This window comes from Calidris pugnax, unplaced genomic scaffold, assembly GCF_001431845.1.
Source record: "Calidris pugnax isolate Ruff unplaced genomic scaffold, ASM143184v1 scaffold21, whole genome shotgun sequence".
NCBI classification, from domain to species: domain Eukaryota; kingdom Metazoa; phylum Chordata; class Aves; order Charadriiformes; family Scolopacidae; genus Calidris; species Calidris pugnax.
This window is the reverse complement of record NW_015090770.1, coordinates 5335838-5355151: the sequence shown is the minus strand read 5'-3', so window position 1 is coordinate 5355151 and position 19314 is coordinate 5335838. Positions and strand designations below refer to the sequence as shown.

Genomic DNA, 19314 nt, shown 5'->3' with positions numbered 1-19314 from the left:
GCCCCGCTCCGGTCCCCCCTTCCCGGGCCGCCCCGGCCCCGATATAAGAGAGTCCAGTCCCCCCCGGGTTGCCACCTGAGGCCACCGGGGGCTGGGACTCGTCCCCCCGGCTCCCGGAGGCCGCCTTCCCGGTGGCGGAGAGAGAGGAGAACCGGCGTGCCCCCAAAGGCTCTGCCTTTACCGCCCTCAGCCTGTCCCCGAGGGGCACCCGCGTCTGTCCGGGGTGAAACCAGGGGCGGGAAGGGCCGCTCGGTACCTTCTTTATATTCCGGTGAGAGAGAGAGAGGTACCGGCGGTTGGTAGCTCCGAGTTGCTTCCCAGCTTTGAGAGAACATCGCCTTCTCGCCGGGGTGTGCTGCAGCCCTGGTGTTACGGAAGGATGGCAAGAAGTTGAATGAGATCCGTGCAATCCCTGGGGTTTTTTTTTCCTTCCCTGACATACTTTCAGGTTGTCCCCCAAAATCAGCCCAGCTACCGTCAAAGATCTGAGCTGAGGATTTTATTTATTTATATTTTTTTTAAAACTCCAAGAGTCCGGGTATTTAAATCCAAAGAAGTGAAGCAACAGCTTGAATCTCTAAGCATTCTTTATCAAAAGATTCTTTATCAATCTCTAAGAGTTCTTTATCTTTGTGGCATTTTCTAACAACTTTTTTTTCCCATGGAAAATGAAACCATAGCATGGTTTGGGTTGGAAGGGACCTTTAAGATCATCTAGTTCCAACCTTCCTGCCTTCCCCTAGATCCATAGCATGGTTTGGGTTGGAAGGGACCTTTAAGATCATCTAGTTCCAACCTTCCTGCCTTCCCCTAGATCCATAGCATGGTTTGGGTTGGAAGGGACCTTTAAGATCATCTAGTTCCAACCTTCCTGCCTTCCCCTAGATCCATAGCATGGTTTGGGTTGGAAGGGACCTTTAAGATCATCTAGTTCCAACCTTCCTGCCTTCCCCTAGATCCATAGCATGGTTTGGGTTGGAAGGCACTTTCAAGATCATCTAGTTCCAACCTCCCTGCCTTCCCCTAGAATCATAGAATGGTTTGGGTTGGAAGGCACCTTAAAGATCATCTAGTTCCAACCCACCTGTTATGTGTAGGGACACCTCCCACCAGACCAGGTTACTCATACAAGCTCCATCCAACCTGGCCTTGATAACTGACATGGGGTTTTTTTTCTGTCTTGGATTTTGTAGCAAAGATGCTGAGCTTTTTCCGTCGAACCCTGGGACGGCGGTCTATGCGTAAGCATGCGGAGAAGGAACGGCTAAGAGAGGCCCAAAGAGCTGCAACCCACATCCCTGCGGCTGGGGACGCAAAATCCATCATTACTTGCCGAGTAGCGCTGCTGGATGGAACAGATGTCAGCGTGGACTTACCGGTAAGAGTGATGCAACTTTGTTTTTTTAAATCCCGTTGGCTTGTGCCAATCTAATTGTGGTGTTTGCTGTTTACAAGTTAGGTAAAGGCGTATATATTTGCCGTAGCAACTGACCCTCTGACTGGGCACATACTAAGTTACTGGTCGTAAAATGGCACTGAAAGAATAGTTAACTTTGTTATTCACTGAAACTAGAGAGTGTTTCGTTAATTGTCATTGCAGCTTATACATTGAACGCTTTCTAGCATGTTAATGTAATTGTTGTGTGAAGCTTGACTTAGGGTAATGTTTCGGATGAATTGGAGTTTCTTTTCAGTGAGCTATGTGTGCATCTTGGGAAGAAGAAAGGTAAATCTCTTGGTGTAACTTTGTTGAAGAGGAAGGATGACCGGAAGTACTAGCAGTAATTTCTGTGTGGGTGTTGTTTGTTTTGATTTTGTGTCAGAGATGGATGCAGTTTTTAACGCTAACTTGAAGAGGGGAAGGAAAAAGAATTCTACTTCCTTCCCTTCCTCAGGGCAGATTATGTAGCAGGGATTGTCTCATAGCATAGTGCTTTATTGGGAGTGAGGTGTTAGCCACTGTTTTACATTTCTAAAGCTCCCTTAATATACACGTGTCTGTTCTGCTCTGCTTAATTATATACCTGTTTTTCGCCAACAGGATGCACAGTAGCAATAGAAGTGATGTGCTCTGTTTTTCCATTACCATGTGTTATAGTTGTTACTGACATAACTCTTTTCAGCTCACACAGCTGAGTTAGGAAGCTGTGGATCTGTGAGAGCTTCTGACTAGTTCCGTAGGATTTTGGCTGCAGTAACAGTTGCGCTGACATTGGAGCTGCTGGCTAGAAAGAGTGTGTGGAGCAGCCATTCTTGAAGTGGCTTTACTTTTCTCTCTTTCTTATTGTAGGCACAGGTCTAGAGTGTTTATAGTGTTAGGTCATCTGAGGAAGGCTCAACTTGTTGGGGTATTGAGCAGAAATAACTTTTGCGATATCCAGAACCCGAAGTAATCTAGAGTTAAAGAAACAGTTTGGCATCTTTTTTTGGTGAAATGGCTCTACAGATAGACATTTACAGAGGGCAGTAAAACTAATTTGGACATCTCTGAAACAATGTAGTGAACATGTTCCAGTGCTGCTTAGCGCCTAGGATGTTTGATTTGCGGCCAGGAATGCCCACAAACACTTTATAGGAAGAGGTACACTTAAAAAGTACTCAAGTTTAAATTGTTGTCTCCACATAACCAGAGCATTAATCTTTGATGCTGGAGTTGGCTCTGTAGGCAAATTCCTGGCGCCTCTAACAACATTTCTAAGGCTTTGAGGAGCAGAAATTGAACCTAAAGAGGTGTCATGACCTGCCATCTGGACTATAAAACTTATATCAGGGTGCAGTAGTAACTACTTATTTCTACAGGAAACTTTTTTTAACTCATGCTTTTTTTAAAAGCCAACATAAAGCCTTGTCTATGGACATCTAAGGAGTAACAGTAAACGAATATGCTAAATCTACATAGCTATATGCAGTAATTACTGTGCATCATCAGTGGCTGATATGTACCTGTTCCTTTGGTGATTAAAATGCAATAAATTAAAAGTAGATTAAATGTTTCATTTCAGACTCCTTAGTGTGTTTGTTCCTGCGTCTCCACTTGCATCATTCATATTTTGGGGTTGACTCTTTAAGAGGAAATTAAAAAGGAGGGGTAGACAGGTGGTGAAACGGAGTGTACAAAATCCTGGCAAAACAACATTGCTTTACAAAATCTAAAGCTAAGTTAAAAATACATATGTGTGTATACAGAGATTTATTTATTTATTTATTTATTATTTTACAAAAAGCTTTCCTTGAGAATCATTGTCCTCTTTGAGTTAACACCTTTCCCAAGACTGGTTCTGTTACTTTGTTGGCAGTAGATTTGGTTTAAAATGAACTTTTGTTATCTCAAAGAGGTGCCCTCAAGTCTGCCAGTTCAGTTGTGCATAGCCCCATTGTCTGCCTAAGTCCTGTGAAATTGTTTTGTTAAAAAAAATAAATAACAGAAAGTGTTTCTTAAGACTGAATCATTTAGCAAACAGGTTAGTTCACAGCCAGAGAAAGAGTTGTCTTGGCAGGAATGAATGCCGTACCTTTTTTAATCCACGGCTACATAAATACTTTGCAGTGGCATAAGTTGTTGCTGCCACAGGAAGAAAAGATGTTGCTTTCATTATTGCATTTGTCCTTGTTTTCACATATCCCTTGGCAGAAGAAACATTTTTTGGCAGTAAGCTAAGTCAAGAAAACTCTGTGGCTGAAAATAATCAGTGCAATTTTGTTATGTTAGTTCCCAGCTGGAGCGACTCTCCAATCTGGTTCCCCATGTGCCTCCCCAAATGTGGTGAAGAAGCATTTAGAGGCGGTATCAGGCTTGTGTTTGCTTAAATGCTTGTTGAGCTGTACCCTTACAGTGAATTTGCTACTGAAAGAAGAGTATTCTGGAGTTACGGTCCTTCATATAATTGAATCTGAGATTGCTGAATATCTGTTTAAATTGGGAAAAAAAAAAAGGGGAAAAAACCCCCAACCAACCACAGGGAACATTATCATGTAAGCCAAACGTGTTTCAGAGTCTTTTTAAGCAGCAAAGACTGATGTTTTTACAAATATTGACAACGAGACAGAAGGGACGTTGTAAATGATGCGACTGAGATTAATTTATTAGACACAGAGCCAGGGTTTGAGCAGTAACTCTGCTTTTTGTCCACTGATCTTATCTATGGTGTCTGTCAAGCCACTTAATCTGTCTGCTCTTCTATTTCTTCTGTTGTTTTTAATTACAAAATTGCCTGACTCGAACTGTTCATCAGAGCTACAAGTCCTACATAGTACGTAGACTGGATTCGTTTTAAGAATCTACTTGTTCAGTAGCCATGTCAATGACTGAAGAATATCAGTGTTATTTATATGATTTACTGTCTCTTTTGTATGTTCAAAATGGGAGGCATGAACTTCGTGCAAGTCAGCAGGGTTCTTTTGGGGCAGATTGAAAGGTGTGGGGGTTTTTTGCCCACCTTCATCTCAGATTCTTAAATTGTGTTTCGACCTGGTAGTTTTCCTCATCTATTACTCCTTTTTTGAAGCTTTATATTTGTCCAAATGCATTCAGTGATTTTGACCCGTTTATGTGCTTAGTGTAACACTGAGAAGCTTATTATTTTATTTCATCTGTGAAAAATGTTTATAAAATATATGGTGTCTGCTAACTGTGCTGCTGTTGATGTTGTTTCTCATACATGCTGTTAACTCAGGTACAACTTTGGACAGAAGCTGGGTTGTGCTTTTTCTTCTAAGTGTTTGAGATCCGTAGGTGGAATGTTTGCTTAGTGGTATGAGTGGTGAGAGGACAAGAACTCTGGTTTGCTGACGTGCCCCACCTTACTTTTAATCCTGTTCCCATGCAAAACTAAACTCCATCTTCCCCCACTGCACCTCTGGAATTCTCAAAAGCCATGAACAGCCTTGGTTTAGTTGCTGAGCAACACCAATCTGGGCTCCTGAGGGAACCCATCAACAGCTGGAACACTGGCTTTTCTGGTGGTCATGGGGAAATACAGGTTGGGGAGGAGGAGGGTGTAGTAGAAGTGTTTTTCCTTGAAAGCTGTTTTTAATTGGAGTCACCAACAGCTTATGAAATACTTAGGGACCAAGAATTTCAAATAAAGTGCCGTTCTGAGTACTGGAGGGCTCCAGAGGATTTTTAAATCAAAAGATCAAGAAATTGAATGTTTGTTATAGAGATAGTCAATTCCACGCTATTCGTAGTAATAATTGGGAGAGGGAAAAGATAACTTAGACCAAGGGGAAAAATGATAAGATAATTAATATAAATTAAACTACAGGGTTACACTTGGAATATGCACCTTTTTTAAAATCTGTGGATAGTTTTTGGGGAGGAGGGGGAACACGGTCAGTCTTACATTAGCAACTGATAGTAAATATGGGTGGGGTCTTACGGAAGCAGCACTATACTTTGTGGAGGCCAGAGGTGTTTCAGTTAAAAAAACCTGACCCTACTTAACCCACAATTTACATAATCTTCTGATGAATAATAGAATGTTAATTGTATTCCAGTTTCTGTACGTGCAACCTAAGTTTTAAGCAAAAGCTTCCTAGTGGTATAAGGTGAAAGATACAAATTATGAGAATGGATGCTCTCTGAGTGGTTTTTCTTCTTAAAATATTCCTTACTTATGCATGCATGAAATTTAATATGGAGATTGCAAAATGAGATGGTTTTGTCCTTATTATAATGAAGTATCATTAAAACAAGGTCTTATATAAACCAGCCCAAGAGCTCTGTGGAATAGCAGGAATTAGCTATGCTGTTTACAGTTTTGGAGTAATGCTTACAAAACAAGATTAAAAGGACTATATTTGTAGTGATTATTTTATATGAAAATTAAGACATCTATCTGGAATGCCAAAAATGTTGCCAGCAAACTGTTAACGAGTGCTGATGGCTTTTTGTGTGGAGGGAGATGATCTGTGTTGATCCGACTACAAGATCAGAGATGTATTGTGGTAGTTTATTTTTTTTTTACTCCATAGTCCACTCTGTATTTTTGAAAAGCTTGTAGAATATTTGTGGCTAGTTGCTGAATATTTGTAGCTGTAGACATGAAATACAGAATGCTGTCTGTGGCACAGATGCTGATTAAAAAGAAAATCAGTCTTTGAATAAAATGGGTAATCTTAGAGTTCAAGGCTGGCCTTTACATTTTCAAAATAAACCTCAGCTGACAAAAGGAATGAGTAAATAGACACTTGCTTGTGTGTATGTGTGTGCGTTAAGACTACAAAGTTTTGGATTAAAACTTTTTTCCCATGTGGTCTTCATCTTAAAACTATTGAGATGCTTTTGACTGTTTGCTTAAACTACTGAAGGTCCTTTAGGGGACTGAAAGTGGAGAAAGCAATCCCTAGTTGAGTGTTACAGAGCAGAGGTGCTGTCTGTGTGGTGTTGGGGGGCCCAAGCCCTAGTGCAGGCTGATCCCGTGCCAGATTTAAATGCATACACAGACTTAATGTCAGACATATAGGAGGGGACGTGCTGGGTCGTTTCAGCACTTCTGAGGAGCAGCACCGAGCCATGCTGGGAGTCCAGTGGGTTTGGGTTGGCAGCAGGAGAGTGTTTCAGGCTCCTTGCGATGCCCGGGCTGGGTTGGAAGGGAGGCAGGGAGCAGCTGGAAGTGAGCTCTGGCTGCTGTCAGGGTAATTTGTTTGGCCTGCAGTGTTTCTGGGGATGGTGCTGCAGGCTGGTGTAGTCGCCCGAAGGTTTAGCATTCCTCACTCGCAGCACAACAGCAAATTGTGTCTGAAGCCCTGCTGTCCTGCTGGACTGCCCCTGTGAGGAGCACAGAGACTGAGGCTCTCATGTGTTCATAACCAGAGGGCTCCTGAGAAACCTGCAGGTGGAACACCAAATAAAACTGAAATGTTTGAGAACGTGCTGGGGAGAGGTATTTAGTCGCTAAGCCTTAATGCTGGACAATTTGGATGTATTCTGTATCAGAAAGAGTATTAGGAAGTAGACCCAGACATTAATTAAAATGTGTAACCAGAAGATACAAACTTTCTGGGAAAGGAAAATAAGAGGCTTTTGGCAAAACGAACTGACAAGTATGAATGTTTTGAATCTTTATCTTTTTATGTATAAGGTCAACAAGCCTGAGTACAGTACATGAAAATCCTTCTATATAGTATTCCATTAAACGTACAGTTATGATGGGTATTGAAGGCAATTCTTTATAAAGATTTTTGGGAGGTGGCTTTTTCTTTCTCCAGAGAATAACAGAACAAAATGTTTAATGCCAAATGCGTATCTTCCTGTATTTGGGAGAGACTGAGTAACTAGAAGAATTGTTAAGCTGTGTCTCTGAAGGTAGAAGTTGTTCTCTATGTCCTTCCAGCCTGCAGGGCTTTTTACTCAGTACAAGAATTTATGGTGCTTGTTGTCAGAGGCTGGGGATGAACCAGAGAGAAGCAGAGCTGATGTTTTGCTGCCAGTGACATCTTTAGATGAGGGAGAAAATTGACTTAAGAGTTTGGAAAAGTTATTTGAAAGATTGATGCTTGGAGTTTGAGGAGCAACTCCCATTTTTAGGTCAGTGCTTAAAGCCATAAGAAGATCAGGGTGATACAAATAACAGGTACTTCTAACAATGCCTTTGTAAAGATAAGGGGGTTTAACCCTCTAATTTTCCAGCAAACCTTAATGGTGTTAACTACAGATACTGTTTTATCTCAATATCATGAAAACCTTTTTCCTTCAAAGCTCAATGTTGGAGCTTTCTCGTGCCTTATTTTTTTTGAAATGTGTCATTTGGGAGAAGGGGGATTAATTTATTAAAAAATGGACAGGCTCATCTGCTGCTGCTGCGCTGCCATGGTTTGCAAACATGCATAGGTGACATTCTGGTAGCTGGGTAGCTGTAAATCCTGACTTCCCTAACTTCTTTGGGGAGTACGTGGGGTCTTTCTGGGGAAACTGGTATGAATATGAATGGTAACCCTCCTGTGAGTTGACAAAAACCAGGAAGGGAGGGAGGTTTTTGCCCTTTAGTAGCTACTGAAAGCAATAGCTACTGTTAATTATTGTTGATAAGCAATATTAGCATCATCATTTGAAGAAATCTTCCGACACAAAAGTACAGCTGCAAAGGCACAAGGGACAGTTAAGTCCCATGAAGGTAAAAGTCTATTTGTCTCACTTTTTAGGAGCTCATCTTATATAGGGACCTCCTCTTTTTCCCAACAAAAAGAGATAGAGGAGAAAAATCCTTTTCTGATACGTGTTTGAGTTAGTAAATTCATTAGGTGGGCTTTGTCGTGTGGTTTTCTGGGTTGTTTTTTTTTTGTTTGTCTGTTTGTTAGTTGTTGATCAAGTTTTGGAAGTTTGAAGTACCTTGCTGTGATTAAAACCCTTCAAAGTGAGCCGTTCAGCTGTGCTTGCCCAGCACCAGGGCTGCTTCCCCAGCGGTGTGAGCCTGTGTTGCTCCACCAGCGCTGGTCGGTGCTGGCTGCTGCTGGAGCTGACCAGGGCTTTTACACCAGGCAGGCGAGGCGTGGAGCACCCAGTTGCTGGTTTGTGTCCTTGAATTGCCTGTCCTTGAAATAACCTTTACCTCTGAGACCGTGAGAAGAGGGTATAAAGGCTGCCTCTCTAGTTTTGGGCAGTGACTGAGATGCTGGGGCCAAGGTGAGCGTTTCTGTGTCTCCTTATCCTGGAGGATGGAGCCAGCCTTGCCGAGGTGAACGTTTATTTTTTTTTTACTCCATAGTCCACTCTGTATTTTTGAAAAGCTTGTAGAATATTTGTGGCTAGTTGCTGAATATTTGTAGCTGTAGACATGAAATACAGAATGCTGTCTGTGGCACAGATGCTGATTAAAAAGAAAATCAGTCTTTGAATAAAATGGGTAATCTTAGAGTTCAAGGCTGGCCTTTACATTTTCAAAATAAACCTCAGCTGACAAAAGGAATGAGTAAATAGACACTTGCTTGTGTGTATGTGTGTGCGTTAAGACTACAAAGTTTTGGATTAAAACTTTTTTCCCATGTGGTCTTCATCTTAAAACTATTGAGATGCTTTTGACTGTTTGCTTAAACTACTGAAGGTCCTTTAGGGGACTGAAAGTGGAGAAAGCAATCCCTAGTTGAGTGTTACAGAGCAGAGGTGCTGTCTGTGTGGTGTTGGGGGGCCCAAGCCCTAGTGCAGGCTGATCCCGTGCCAGATTTAAATGCATACACAGACTTAATGTCAGACATATAGGAGGGGACGTGCTGGGTCGTTTCAGCACTTCTGAGGAGCAGCACCGAGCCATGCTGGGAGTCCAGTGGGTTTGGGTTGGCAGCAGGAGAGTGTTTCAGGCTCCTTGCGATGCCCGGGCTGGGTTGGAAGGGAGGCAGGGAGCAGCTGGAAGCGAGCTCTGGCTGCTGTCAGGGTAATTTGTTTGGCCCGCAGTGTTTCTGGGGATGGTGCTGCAGGCTGGTGTAGTCGCCCGAAGGTTTAGCATTCCTCACTCGCAGCACAACAGCAAATTGTGTCTGAAGCCCTGCTGTCCTGCTGGACTGCCCCTGTGAGGAGCACAGAGACTGAGGCTCTCATGTGTTCATAACCAGAGGGCTCCTGAGAAACCTGCAGGTGGAACACCAAATAAAACTGAAATGTTTGAGAACGTGCTGGGGAGAGGTATTTAGTCACTAAGCCTTAATGCTGGACAATTTGGATGTATTCTGTATCAGAAAGAGTATTAGGAAGTAGACCCAGACATTAATTAAAATGTGTAACCAGAAGATACAAACTTTCTGGGAGAGGAAAATAAGAGATTTTTGGCAAAACGAACTGACAAGTATGAATGTTTTGAATCTTTATCTTTTTATGTATAAGGTCAACAAGCCTGACTACAGTACATGAAAATCCTTCTATATAATATTCTATTAAACGTACAGTTATGATGGGTATTGAAGGCAATTCTTTATAAAGATTTTTGGGAGGTGGCTTTTTCTTTCTCCAGAGAATAACAGAACAAAATGTTTAATGCCAAATGCGTATCTTCCTGTATTTGGGAGAGACTGAGTAACTAGAAGAATTGTTAAGCTGTGTCTCTGAAGGTAGAAGTTGTTCTCTATGTCCTTCCAGCCTGCAGGGCTTTTTACTCAGTACAAGAATTTATGGTGCTTGTTGTCAGAGGCTGGGGATGAACCAGAGAGAAGCAGAGCTGATGTTTTGCTGCCAGTGACATCTTTAGATGAGGGAGAAAATTAACTGAAGAGTTTGGAAAAGTTATTTGAAAGATTGATGCTTGGAGTTTGAGGAGCAACTCCCATTTTTAGGTCAGTGCTTAAAGCCATAAGAAGATCAGGGTGATACAAATAACAGGTACTTCTAACAATGCTTTTGTAAAGATAAGGGGGTTTAACCCTCTAATTTTCCAGCAAACCTTAATGGTGTTAACTACAGATACTGTTTTATCTCAATATCATGAAAACCTTTTTCCTTCAAAGCTCAATGTTGGAGCTTTCTCGTGCCTTATTTTTTTTGAAATGTGTCATTTGGGAGAAGGGGGATTAATTTATTAAAAAATGGACAGGCTCATCTGCTGCTGCTGCGCTGCCATGGTTTGCAAACATGCATAGGTGACATTCTGGTAGCTGGGTAGCTGTAAATCCTGACTTCCCTAACTTCTTTGGGGAGTACGTGGGGTCTTTCTGGGGAAACTGGTATGAATATGAATGGTAACCCTCCTGTGAGTTGACAAAAACCAGGAAGGGAGGGAGGTTTTTGCCCTTTAGTAGCTACTGAAAGCAATAGCTACTGTTAATTATTGTTGATAAGCAATATTAGCATCATCATTTGAAGAAATCTTCCGACACAAAAGTACAGCTGCAAAGGCACAAGGGACAGTTAAGTCCCATGAAGGTAAAAGTCTATTTGTCTCACTTTTTAGGAGCTCATCTTATATAGGGACCTCCTCTTTTTCCCAACAAAAAGAGATAGAGGAGAAAAATCCTTTTCTGATACGTGTTTGGAATATTTGTGGCTAGTTGCTGAATATTTGTAGCTGTAGACATGAAATACAGAATGCTGTCTGTGGCACAGATGCTGATTAAAAAGAAAATCAGTCTTTGAATAAAATGGGTAATCTTAGAGTTCAAGGCTGGCCTTTACATTTTCAAAATAAACCTCAGCTGACAAAAGGAATGAGTAAATAGACACTTGCTTGTGTGTATGTGTGTGCGTTAAGACTACAAAGTTTTGGATTAAAACTTTTTTCCCATGTGGTCTTCATCTTAAAACTATTGAGATGCTTTTGACTGTTTGCTTAAACTACTGAAGGTTTGGATTAAAACTTTTTTCCCATGTGGTCTTAAACTATTGAGACGCTTTTGACTGGTTGCTTAAACTACTGAAGGACCTTTAGGGGACTGAAAGTGGAGAAAGCAATCCCTAGCTGAGTGTGCTCTACAGAGCAGAGGTGCTGTCTGTGTGGTGTTGGGGGGCCCAAGCCCTAGTGCAGGCTGATCCCGTGCCAGATTTAAATGCATACACAGACTTAATGTCAGACATATAGGAGGGGACGTGCTGGGTCGTTTCAGCACTTCTGAGGAGCAGCACCGAGCCATGCTGGGAGTCCAGTGGGTTTGGGTTGGCAGCAGGAGAGTGTTTCAGGCTCCTTGCGATGCCCGGGCTGGGTTGGAAGGGAGGCAGGGAGCAGCTGGAAGTGAGCTCTGGCTGCTGTCAGGGTAATTTGTTTGGCCTGCAGTGTTTCTGGGGATGGTGCTGCAGGCTGGTGTAGTCGCCCGAAGGTTTAGCATTCCTCACTCGCAGCACAACAGCAAATTGTGTCTGAAGCCCTGCTGTCCTGCTGGACTGCCCCTGTGAGGAGCACAGAGACTGAGGCTCTCATGTGTTCATAACCAGAGGGCTCCTGAGAAACCTGCAGGTGGAACACCAAATAAAACTGAAATGTTTGAGAACGTGCTGGGGAGAGGTATTTAGTCACTAAGCCTTAATGCTGGACAATTTGGATGTATTCTGTATCAGAAAGAGTATTAGGAAGTAGACCCAGACATTAATTAAAATGTGTAACCAGAAGATACAAACTTTCTGGGAGAGGAAAATAAGAGATTTTTGGCAAAACGAACTGACAAGTATGAATGTTTTGAATCTTTATCTTTTTATGTATAAGGTCAACAAGCCTGACTACAGTACATGAAAATCCTTCTATATAATATTCTATTAAACGTACAGTTATGATGGGTATTGAAGGCAATTCTTTATAAAGATTTTTGGGAGGTGGCTTTTTCTTTCTCCAGAGAATAACAGAACAAAATGTTTAATGCCAAATGCGTATCTTCCTGTATTTGGGAGAGACTGAGTAACTAGAAGAATTGTTAAGCTGTGTCTCTGAAGGTAGAAGTTGTTCTCTATGTCCTTCCAGCCTGCAGGGCTTTTTACTCAGTACAAGAATTTATGGTGCTTGTTGTCAGAGGCTGGGGATGAACCAGAGAGAAGCAGAGCTGATGTTTTGCTGCCAGTGACATCTTTAGATGAGGGAGAAAATTAACTGAAGAGTTTGGAAAAGTTATTTGAAAGATTGATGCTTGGAGTTTGAGGAGCAACTCCCATTTTTAGGTCAGTGCTTAAAGCCATAAGAAGATCAGGGTGATACAAATAACAGGTACTTCTAACAATGCTTTTGTAAAGATAAGGGGGTTTAACCCTCTAATTTTCCAGCAAACCTTAATGGTGTTAACTACAGATACTGTTTTATCTCAATATCATGAAAACCTTTTTCCTTCAAAGCTCAATGTTGGAGCTTTCTCGTGCCTTATTTTTTTTGAAATGTGTCATTTGGGAGAAGGGGGATTAATTTATTAAAAAATGGACAGGCTCATCTGCTGCTGCTGCGCTGCCATGGTTTGCAAACATGCATAGGTGACATTCTGGTAGCTGGGTAGCTGTAAATCCTGACTTCCCTAACTTCTTTGGGGAGTACGTGGGGTCTTTCTGGGGAAACTGGTATGAATATGAATGGTAACCCTCCTGTGAGTTGACAAAAACCAGGAAGGGAGGGAGGTTTTTGCCCTTTAGTAGCTACTGAAAGCAATAGCTACTGTTAATTATTGTTGATAAGCAATATTAGCATCATCATTTGAAGAAATCTTCCGACACAAAAGTACAGCTGCAAAGGCACAAGGGACAGTTAAGTCCCATGAAGGTAAAAGCCTATTCGTCTCATTTTTTTGGAGCTCATCTTATATAGGGACCTCCTTTTTTTCACAATAAAAAGAGATAGAGGAGAAAAATCCTTTTCTGACTAGTGTTTGAGTTAGTAAATTCATTAGGTGGGCTTTGTGGTGTGGTTTTGGGGTTGGTTTTTTTTTGTTGTTTGTCTGTCTGTTTGTTGTTGTTCAAGTTTTGGAAGTTTGAAGTACTTTTCTGTGATTAAAAAACTTTCAAAGTGAGCCGGCCAGCACCGGGGCCGCATCCCCAGCGGTGTGAGCCTGTGTTGCTCCACCAGCGCTGGTCGGTGCTGGCTGCTGCTGGAGCTGACCAGGGCTTTTACACCAGGCAGGCGAGGCGTGGAGCACCCAGTTGCTGGTTTGTGTCCTTGAATTGCCTGTCCTTGAAATAACCTTTACCTCTGAGACCGTGAGAAGAGGGTATAAAGGCTGCCTCTCTAGTTTTGGGCAGTGACTGAGATGCTGGGGCCAAGGTGAGCGTTTCTGTGTCTCCTTATCCTGGAGGATGGAGCCAGCCTTGCCGAGGTGAGCTCCTTGCCGGATCTGGCTTTTCGCATTCTTGCTGCTGAGCTACCGGGGTTAAGTCCAGCCTTTGTAACACCCACTCAGCCAGCAATTGCAGTTATTAAGAGTGGCGTGAGATGTCATTAGGGCATAGTTGGGAGCATCCCTTCCATTTTGGGGGCAGAGGGGAGACGTGATTCATACCAAAGCCATGAAAAGATGCTTTTATCTCATTCCAAAATGTGGCAAAACCACTAGATGCCCTGCCCTGTATAAGTGATATATTTTATTTAAGTTTCCCGGTTCAGTTCTTGATTCTCCTGCTGTGAGATGTTTGCTGTTGCTTCCTAGAGAGTATAGGTAATTGTATAAACCAAGTAGTCAGGTTTTACAGAATTACAAACCCATGAGGAGTTTAATTTGTACCCTGAAGGGAAGGCCAGCCACTGGCTGGACTGCTTGTGAGTGGAGTCATTAATAGTTCATCTGTAACCATTAAACAGCTTGAAAATATTTGTCCTTTGAGAGTAACCTGAGCTCTGCTGCAAGTAAAAAAGGGGGAAAAAAAAAAAAGACAAAGGGAAAATAAAAGCACAGGGTAGCAGCAGGATAGAAATGTCATTTAAATTGAATGTTGCCACCACAGATTTAGGGCTAACTTCTCACCAGCAAGTGTAATAGAATGTCTTGTGAAAACCCTTGAGATAAGTTTTATTGAGTACAGATAAATTAACTTTGATTCCTAAAAACTGACCTGCTACAAAGCAATGCAATTTTTTGGCAGCTGTTTGTTTTGATGTAAGGACTAAGGACTTTAGTAAGGCTTTAAGAAAGAATTTGAACTTAACATTAAAGCAGGTGTGAAACTTTTGCTGACTCACACCAAATGCAGTAACTGGTGGTTTAAGTCATATGCAAAGTATTGCATAATTAATTCCACATTGACAGCCTTGGTGATTTAAGTCAGAAAACAAGCAGCAGCCCTGCAAACCTTTCCACAGCTGCTCCAGTGCTGTTCTTCAGGGCCTTTCTCCCACATTAGTCATTCTGGGTCCACTTGGTCTTTGAGTTCTTTGAGATTTGAATGTGCTCCTAAACTAATTTGACGCTGCAGAATTTTGAACAATAGTAAGTTTTGGTTGTTGGTAGTCTGAGATAGTACGTGTAGTAATTCCAGGCTCCAGTTGAAGTGCTCCATTGCTCATCCCTGGGAGGGAATTTGACTGAGATAACTGGTTAATTACAGTTTTAAGAGATGACTTACTGGGGAATTTGGAAGGATGTAAAATGTTCTGTCAAAAAAGGGGGGATGTTCCTGTTGCTATAGACCAAAGCTTCATACAAAATAAAACATCTTTCTTGTTTTGCTGTTGCAAACGCTGAATTGATTTCACCTGTGTTAGTATATCTTACTGTTTAAGCCCCTGCAAACCTTTCCACAGCTGCTCCAGTGCTGTTCTTCAGGGCCTTTCTCCCACATTAGTCATTCTGGGTCCACTTGGTCTTTGAGTTCTTTGAGATTTGAATGTGCTCCAAAACTAATTTGATGCTGCAGAATTTTGAACAATAGTAAGTTTTGGTTGTTGGTAGTCTGACATAGTACGTGTAGTAATTCCAGGCTCCAGTTGATGTGCTCCACTGCTCATCCCTGGGAGGGAATTTGACTGAGATAACTGGTTAATTACAGTTTTAAGAGATGACTTACTGGGGAATTTGGAAGGATGTAAAATGTTCTGTCAAAAAAGGGGGGATGTTCCTGTTGCTGTAGACCAGGTCCAAAAAGCTTCATGCAAAATAAAACATTTTTCCTGTTTTGCTGTTGCAAACGCTAAATTGATTTCACTTGTATTAGTATATCTTACTGTTTAAGCAGAAGAAGCATAGCCCCACAAGACCTTCCGAGTTAACTATCAGCAGGTCCAGTAGGGCACTTTCCCTGGTCGGTTCCCTCACCAGTTGCGTTAGGAAGTTGTCTTCCACGCATTCCAAGAATCTCCATGACTGTTGTCTCTCTGCTGTGTTATATTGCCAGCAGATATCAGTTGGGGGTGTTCAGGCAGGAGAAGAGAAGTTTCTGGGGACACATTATAACGGAGAAGAGAAGGTTCTGGGGACACCTTATAACGGCCTTCTAATACCTAAAGGAGGCCTACAGGAGAGCTGGAGAAGGAACTGTGTCGGGGACTGTGGTGATAGGACAAGGGGTAATGGTTTTAAACTGGAAGAGGGGAGATTTAGATTAGGTACTAGAAAGAAATTCTTTACTGGGAGAGTGGTGAGTCACTGGAACACGTGTCCCAGGGAAGTTGAGGATGCCCCATCCCTGGAGGTGTTCAGGGCCAGGCTGGATGGGGCTTTGAGCAACCCGGTCTAGTGCCCATGGCAGGAGGTTTGGAACTAGATGATCTTTAAGGACCCTTCCAACTCTAACCATCCTATGATTCTATGATATCCTGTGCCGAGAGAAAACATTCAGAGTTCAGTATCTTGCTATTTGAAGAAAGAGGCTATAGACTCAAACAGAAATGTGTGGTTTTATATGTAGGTGATTGCCTTGGGTTTTTTCTTAGGAGAGTGTTGCTGGTGTTTAATAAATCTGCTATTTCCTGAGAAATGCTTTTTCTTGAAGTCAACAAAAGAAAGTTGCCCTGAAGGAGTTTGATGAGGTCTACATCTTGGTGTTTTCATTATACAATGTTTTGTAGGTGCTGTGTGCACATGAAGTTGCCTGCTGGTCTAATTACCTTCCATTCCCCCTGCCTCCACAGTGCTTGGACATAAATACCTGTAGGAGAGCTTGCTTAGGCAGACTCAGTTCACAGACTTTTCTGAGATTTTACTTTGGTCTGTGAAATGTCCTGTTGGATTTAACTAAAGCATAGAGTAAACCAGTGATTACGACTGCGAAGTTGAATATAAAATATTTGAAGATCAGGGTAGAAGCAGCTGCCAAAAGTTATTCACGCTGCTTTTCTTACATGGATATGACTCTGTGGCTAAATTAGATTATTTCTGAGAATAGAAATCCTGTCTGGCCCAAAGGTTTGAGGGGTGGACTAAATCTGCTAATTAGTAGCTTACTATAAACTATGCTTAGAAAGTTAGCCCATTGCTCAGGTTGTGAATGTATAACTATTAAAATAAAAGATTGCAAGATGATAGCATTATGGAAATAGAGAAATCCTTAAATTGCTGGCAGAGTAAGCATAAATCCTTCCTGCATTTCTTTGCATTTAAAAGTACTTCTTTTCAACATTGTGTCTTGTATTCTGCCCTGCTAATTTATTAATGTATTTCAGTACATTTAGGCATCTCAGGTATTACTGCTAAGCTTTTTTTTCCAGTGGATTACTATAAAGGAGTTCATAGCATGAAAAATGTATGATGTGTGGAAACTGCCCAGTGCCATTTTACATGCCTTCTCTCTAAAAACAACTGTTTAATTTTTTAGATCATCTCTGTAAAAATGATGTTTACTTGGGCTAAAGCTTAAGCTTTTTCATAAATTATGTATGAGCATATGCAGTGGCTTTTTGCACCTACAACTGAGTTTTACGAACTTACTTTTGTAAATGCATTATCTAAGTACTATTTGTTAAAGTTTCTTGCCCCAGACTATTTCCTGTCAGTTGTTAAAAGCAGTTGCGAATGGAATGCTATATCCTAATTCAATTTGCTTTGCTACCTGCTTCAGAACTGGTGAATTGCCTGGACATCAAGCAGTAGTAAATTCTTAAGCAATTTACTGTACTTTGCGCTTAAAATTTTCCAGTGCACTAGTCATTGCAATTGTTCTAGCTGTATTTGCAGTTCTGTTGAACTTTAAGGAAAGCCTAAAAGGGACAATGATAAAATGATATTTTAACGCTCTCAGTCTTGTGCAGGTCAGTGTTGACATTTTCCAAAAATGGAGATTATGGGAGTCCTTTAAGGATATTATCTGTCCTTCTTGTGGGGTGTGCATTTGACTTTCAGAAAAACAGCCATCAAAAACATGAGGAAAAAAATAATTTCCACATTATATTTTCAGAAGCTTAATTCTGGGATTCTCTTGGTTTTGGAATTACAATATAAAGTATGCCTAGAAGAATGTAGATGCTGCAATGAATCTACCTGCCAAGTACTAAATTGTTTTATATTTCCAGAAAAAAGCCAAAGGCCAGCTCCTGTTTGAACAGATCATGTATCATCTGGACCTTATAGAAAGCGACTACTTTGGATTAAGGTTTATGGATTCCGCACAAGTGGCGGTAAGTAGCAGTGCTCTTTTTTTTCCCCCTTTGTTTCCAAGCAATAGTCTGAAAGTTACATTCTAATATTGACAAAAATGCTATAAGAAAGCTGCCTTTTTTGAGTTAAGTGCTGTGCAGAAGCTCTGTGGTGTGTTAGTTTGTGACCCCAAGTTTAATTTCACCTTAAGCACTCTTGACACATTGCAGTGATGTTGTCTCTTCTTTTCTTGTCTTTCACTTGTTCCTGTCACACCTTCTGCTGTCATTAGGGAGGCTGCTCCAGTAGGACCCCAGAGCCTGGTGCATCATGTAGAAATTCTTGACGCTGCCGATGCAGAGAGGAGGGGTCAAAGCTAGAGTGTGGGCTTGGCCCTTTGTTTGGCAGAGTGGAGAAAGTTTTCTTTTGCCAAAGCCATCATTTTTCTTGTCAGCAGAAGTCATCTTGTTAATGTCTGCTTGGGAAATAATCTTGGCAAGAGGGTTCTACCTTTGATTTGCTCAAATTGGTTGTGACTCAGACCTGTAACTAGAAATTTTTGGGAGGATGTAGCTGTGTTTCTATGAACCAGACAGTTTGAGTAGAAGGTTCTTGCAAGCCTGAGTTTGTTTGCAGGTTTGTTGTGTATTTGTAAAAATGTGACTGCTTTTGAAAACAGAAGCAGGGCATTGTTTGTTGGAAGCAACCACGTTTTTTTCATTTGTGGGCTTTGCAGTTTTATATAGATGTTTCTTATGGCCAGCTTAATCCTGCCCACAAGGATAGCAGCAAGTTAAGTGAGGTGTTAGACAAGGAGTGGATTTTTTGTCTCTGTCCTGCATCCCTGCAATTTAAATCTGTATTCACATATCCCAGCACCCCCAGGTAGAACGAGATCCAAGTTTTCATACTGTGTATGTCAGTGTTATTTGTTAGGTGTGTGACCTAATTGTTTCTGTGTCTCAAGTCCACTTCAGAATTATTTCACGGTTAGGATGGCAGGGTGGAGGCACAGGCAGTTGCTGCTGAGTTGAAATACCTGAATTGTTTGAGGTCAGTATACAAAATGGAGGCAATGACATATATTCCTTTAATTCTGTGAGGGCCTGTGTCCAGAACAATTTGAAGGTCACATCTTAATTGTTACAGCTTTGTACAGCAAAAAACTCCCCAAGCTTGAATCTGCAGAATTCAAGAATGCAGAGATATTTAATGATAAGGAGGAAAAGACTGTTAGACGAATGGAGGAATGTCATTCGGAACCACGCGTACCTCCTACCAACAGAAATTAGAAAACAGCCCTTTGCATACCATTTTTTATATTTATAAATGTCATGTTTGCTGTGTTAAGTATGTGCACTCTAGGATGTTGAGTATTGAATGACTCCATTGCATTTATTTTTTGCTTCAAGAAAAATAAATCTATAT

At 41.5% G+C, this 19314-nt stretch overlaps 1 protein-coding gene across 5 annotated transcripts in view; it reads left to right on the top strand.

Moving 5' to 3' along the window:
- The first annotated feature begins 1197 nt into the window (after positions 1 to 1197).
- Positions 1198 to 19314, top strand: part of EPB41L5 (erythrocyte membrane protein band 4.1 like 5) — a 72773-nt gene continuing 54656 nt past the window's right edge. For 3 of the 5 annotated variants that reach the window (XM_014939757.1, XM_014939749.1, XM_014939742.1), the window contains exons 1-2: positions 1199 to 1378; positions 17823 to 17927. In XM_014939757.1, coding sequence (XP_014795243.1) covers positions 1199 to 1378; positions 17823 to 17927 — 285 coding nt within the window. Of the gene's footprint in view, positions 1379 to 17822; positions 17928 to 19314 lie in introns of all 5 variants that reach the window. The other 2 variants (XM_014939733.1, XM_014939723.1) reach the window with 1 other exon arrangement.